Genomic DNA, 4,456 nt, shown 5'->3' on the forward strand with positions numbered 1-4,456 from the left:
TTTTCTTGGTTCATTTAGTTTGTCATCCCATCTTGAATCCCATCTGGTCCTTAGAAGTGTTTTTAGTAAATTAGCAACAAAATTCCCTCCAGATGCTAATACTTTCAATTCATACCACAAGTTTAATCTTTCATTAGAATTCATACCTAAGTATGAATAACGCGTCAATAAATAAAGCGTTAAGAGAGCACTAGGTGTTATTCTATTATAAAACCTACATGTAAACATATTTGTGTTAGAGCTCATATTCCTGATTATATGTTTCGTGATTATCTCAATGTTGCCTTGTGAGTTGGATAACCTATCTTGCAATTTATGTATTCTTAATGCATGTAGTGCAAATTGAAAATTGTTCTGTATTTTCAGCTTTTACAGCTATTTGTTTGATCTGGTTAAATTTGAATGGCACTTTTGAACGCTCGACCCCCTGCATGGAAGCCATAATTGAACAGTGTGCTCTTGGCATGATAAAAAAAGGGACATGTCCCCTTAAACACTTCTGAAATATTTTAGCCTCCGATGTTGAGACGTAGAAATCATGATGTTTCCAATTAATCTCGAGAAGCTATATGGAGCTAAGTTCCATGGTTTAATATTACATCAGTGAACAAACAATTCAACTAAGAAAATAAGAAGAAAGGAAACAAAAGAATTTTTTCCTGGATTAGTATTTAGACATTGTGCACCTAACCCATGCATGATCAACATTGCAATTAGTAATCATTTGTTACTATTTAATCAGAAGATATTTCTCATGCGATAAACAACTTTTTTTGCAATGTATGTGGTCTTATACTTTCTGACACGGAATATATATTATACTTGATAGTTGATACTTGATACTATTGTAAGATATCATTAACTGATCTGTTTGACATATTTTCTTCCAATATTTTGTTAAGATTTTCTGTTTATGTGTTGCATATGTTCTTTGTTTTCTGGAATGATTAGTTCATGCGTCCTTTTCACTTTTATTATCATACAGGAAAGAGGTTCTTTGAGGAGCTGGATAGAGATGGGGATGGCCAAGTAACTCTGGAAGATTTAGAAATGGCAATGCGACAGAGAAAGCTGCCACGAAGATATGCTAAAGAATTTATGAGCCGTACTAAAAGTCACTTATTTTCTAGGTCATTTGGCTGGAGACAATTTTTATCATTAATGGAACAGAAGGAGCCAACTATTCTTCGTGCATATACTTCACTGTGTCTAAGCAAGTCAGGGACTCTGAAGAAGAGTGAAATATTGGAATCACTTAAGAACGCAGGATTGCCTTCAAATGAAGACAATGCTGTTGCTATGATGCGATTTCTGAATGCAGACACAGAAGAGTCTATTTCATATGGGCATTTCCGCAATTTCATGCTTCTGCTTCCCTCAGATCGTCTTCAAGAGGATCCTAGGTAAGATAGCCATGATCATTTGATTGATTTTTCCCATATATTAGATACAAGTCTAATAAGTGCTAGTACTGTCTTGTCAAGATGTTGTGCTTATCAGGTATCTGGTTGTCTTAATATCTTTCAGTGAATTAGCTGTTCAACTTTGCTTATAGTAGACAATGACATCACAATTTGTTTAATGATACAAAAGTAAATTTTAACACAGCGAAAAGAGAGCAAATAAGCTGGGGGATGATAAGACATCCTTCAAAATAGAAAATAAAAAAGAAGGGACATTAAGCAGACATAAGTAAAACAAACCATAGAGAAGTCATAAACCAATTCCTCCAGCAAAGAGCACCCTTTAAAATGTGTGTGCATTTAATTTCGACCATATGCACCCAAGAATTTCATAACTGCACATTACCAGAGTTTTGGCCTTCTTGCTTTTACCAAACCTTCATACAATTTCTCTCAAATGCAATCTTCTCAAATACCCAAAAGATTTTTCTATGGGGAAGTTGTTAGCTACCTTAAACTGAAGGGTGATTACATATTTTGGCTGTTGTATTTGATTTGTTAGAAATATATTCAGTGTGTTAAATTACCATGTTTTGATGCGATCCCTGCTTTTTTGCTATCCATTTTTAAGGCAAATGTTCAGGACAAATTGAATTATGGAACAAGATTAGATCATGCTGCAGTGATGTAGTTAGTACTTCACTTTCCTCGTTGTCTCAACTTCCAGCAGCATGCAATGATTTAGGTTCACCCTCTATATCGATATACTTTCAGGAGTATTTGGTTTGAAGCTGCGACTGTAGTTGCCGTTCCACCACCTGTTGAATTTCCTGCTGGAAGTGTTCTAAGATCTGCATTGGCAGGTGGTCTTGCTTGTGTCCTATCTTGTGCATTACTTCATCCAGTTGATTCAATCAAGGTAACTTCTTGACCTTAATGATTTCAGTAGATAGTGTGATTCCATACTCCTCTTATAGCTGTCTGATGTTTTGGCTCCTTCAAATGGCCTCATCATTTTCTTATTTGCTGTGTTAGACTCGAGTACAAGCATCAACCATGTCCTTTCCTGAAATAATTTCTAAGCTGCCACAGATTGGGGTACGAGGTTTATACAGGGGGTCAATCCCTGCAATTCTTGGACAGTTTTCAAGGTTATTTCTTTAATCTCTATTTCTTCCCTCCCACCTTCCTTTCTTTTGAAACTTTTGAAACTATTATGCAGAATAGAAAGGGTATAGCCTCATAACTCATAAGTACTTTCCCTAAACAACATAGAGCAGTGTTATATTCCTTTCAATCTCAAGCTAGCTTTTGAAAATACAGCCATGGCTTGCGAACTGGGATATTTGAAGCGAGTAAATTGGTGATGATAAATGTTGCCCCGACACTACCAGAACTTCAGGTAATTACTAAATCTTATTTGCTGTTAATTATTATTTTGGGCTACTCCTTCTGATTACTTTCCTTTATCTCTCATGTTCCTTGTATTTTGCAAGGAATGCAGTGAACATAAAGTAATGGTCTTATCTCCTTAGTCCTTAGTTGTTAGCTAACTATGCTTGTGTCCTTTGTTTTGTCCCATAATATCAGTTTTTCAGCCTTTTTGTAGTATATAGTTTGGTTTTAGTTAAATCCGTCGCAGTATTGAGAAATGTGATTGACAATGTGGCTTAACTACTTCAGCAATTTATATTTTTTCAATACTTAAAAGGGTTGTCCACTTTGATTGACCTTTGAAAATGTATTTTTACATGGTGTTTGATCATAGGTTTGTTATGTTGTGCAGTAGGATTTGATTAGTAGCCTAGTAGGTACTTTACTAAAATCTACAAGCTTCACATATTAGCATTCATGTAGGTACAATCCGTGGCATCATTCTGTAGCACGTTTTTGGGAACAGCTGTGCGGATTCCCTGTGAGGTGTTAAAGCAGAGGTTACAGGCTGGTATTTTTAACAATGTCGGCGAGGCTTTGGTCGGTACTTGGGAGCAGGATGGTGTTAAGGGTTTCTTTCGTGGAACTGGAGCTACCCTTTGTCGCGAGGTTCCGTTTTATGTTGCTGGCATGGGGCTTTATGCTGAATCTAAGAAGGTATTTGATTTCCATGATCCTGTGTGTTTATCTCTTGGTATTGAGTTTGTCTATCAAATTTACAGTTTTGTATGCATTATAGAGTTGTTTAAGGTTCAATTGTACTGAATGCCATGTTAATGCCATAGGGTGTGCAAAAACTGCTGGGACGGGAACTGGAGGCCTGGGAAACAATTGCGGTTGGAGCTTTATCCGGCGGCCTGGCGGCTGTTGTGACGACACCATTTGATGTCATGAAAACTAGAATGATGACTGCGCAGGGTCGGTCGGTGCCGATGACCATGATAGCTATCTCTATACTCCGGCGTGAGGGACCCCTTGGTTTGTTTAAAGGGGCTGTGCCAAGGTTCTTTTGGATTGCTCCTCTTGGTGCGATGAACTTTGCAGGTTATGAGTTAGCAAGGAAGGCCATGAATAAAAATGAGGAGGTTAAGACTGTCAGTTCAGAGTAATGTTGTTTCATACAGCAAGCAAACTAAATCCTAGTCTTAACTGAATTTTTGAGTTTCTAGCAGCAATCAATGAGTAAGGCCATTGATAAATGCGGCTCTGAAATACACATTTTGTTTCATTTGTTCATTTTCTACTTTCTGAGTCTGCCATTTGTAGCAGCAGAGTACAAAAAATATGTTCTACTTGCACACTAAAAAGGTTCAATTTGTTCATCTGATGTAGAGATTTTAATCTTTTGCATCATTCAGCTCTAATCTTTCTCTTTTCTTGGTTCATTTAATTGTCATCCCATCTTGAATCCCATTTTGCACCTGAATGAGTTTGATATGAGGTTAAATGTTGCAAGTTTACTTATTGTTCTGATTCCCTACAGGAAATCATATTACAGGAGATTGAATTATACAAAATGAGGTTTGCAGACATGTAAACCAAAAGTAGTTATCAGTTATAAATGTTACTTACTGATTCTATATTCTTGTTGGTCAAGAAGTTAAGTTTCCACCACAACA

The 4,456-nt window shown here is 36.7% G+C and overlaps 1 protein-coding gene across 1 annotated transcript; it reads left to right on the forward strand.

Annotated features, from left to right (window-relative positions):
- Positions 1–939: 939 nt before the first annotated feature.
- LOC130723523 (uncharacterized) lies at positions 940–4,164 on the forward strand. Its single transcript, XM_057574599.1, has 6 exons — positions 940–1,403; positions 2,178–2,322; positions 2,439–2,554; positions 2,727–2,805; positions 3,261–3,494; positions 3,623–4,164. The coding sequence occupies exons 1-6, from the start codon at positions 955–957 to the stop codon at positions 3,944–3,946; spliced, it is 1,347 nt and encodes a 448-aa protein (XP_057430582.1). The 5' UTR covers positions 940–954; the 3' UTR covers positions 3,947–4,164.
- The last annotated feature ends 292 nt before the right edge of the window (positions 4,165–4,456 follow it).

This window comes from Lotus japonicus, chromosome 6, assembly GCF_012489685.1.
Source record: "Lotus japonicus ecotype B-129 chromosome 6, LjGifu_v1.2".
Classification (NCBI taxonomy): Eukaryota; Viridiplantae; Streptophyta; class Magnoliopsida; order Fabales; family Fabaceae; genus Lotus; species Lotus japonicus.

Coding starts and splice junctions, on each gene's coding strand:
- LOC130723523 (XM_057574599.1), top strand. CDS start 955: ATGCGTCCTTTTCACTTTTATTATCATACAGGAAAGAGGTTCTTTGAG. Junction 1,404..2,177: donor CGTCTTCAAGAGGATCCTAG/GTAAGATAGCCA, acceptor ATATACTTTCAG/GAGTATTTGGTTTGAAGCTG. Junction 2,323..2,438: donor ATCCAGTTGATTCAATCAAG/GTAACTTCTTGA, acceptor TTGCTGTGTTAG/ACTCGAGTACAAGCATCAAC.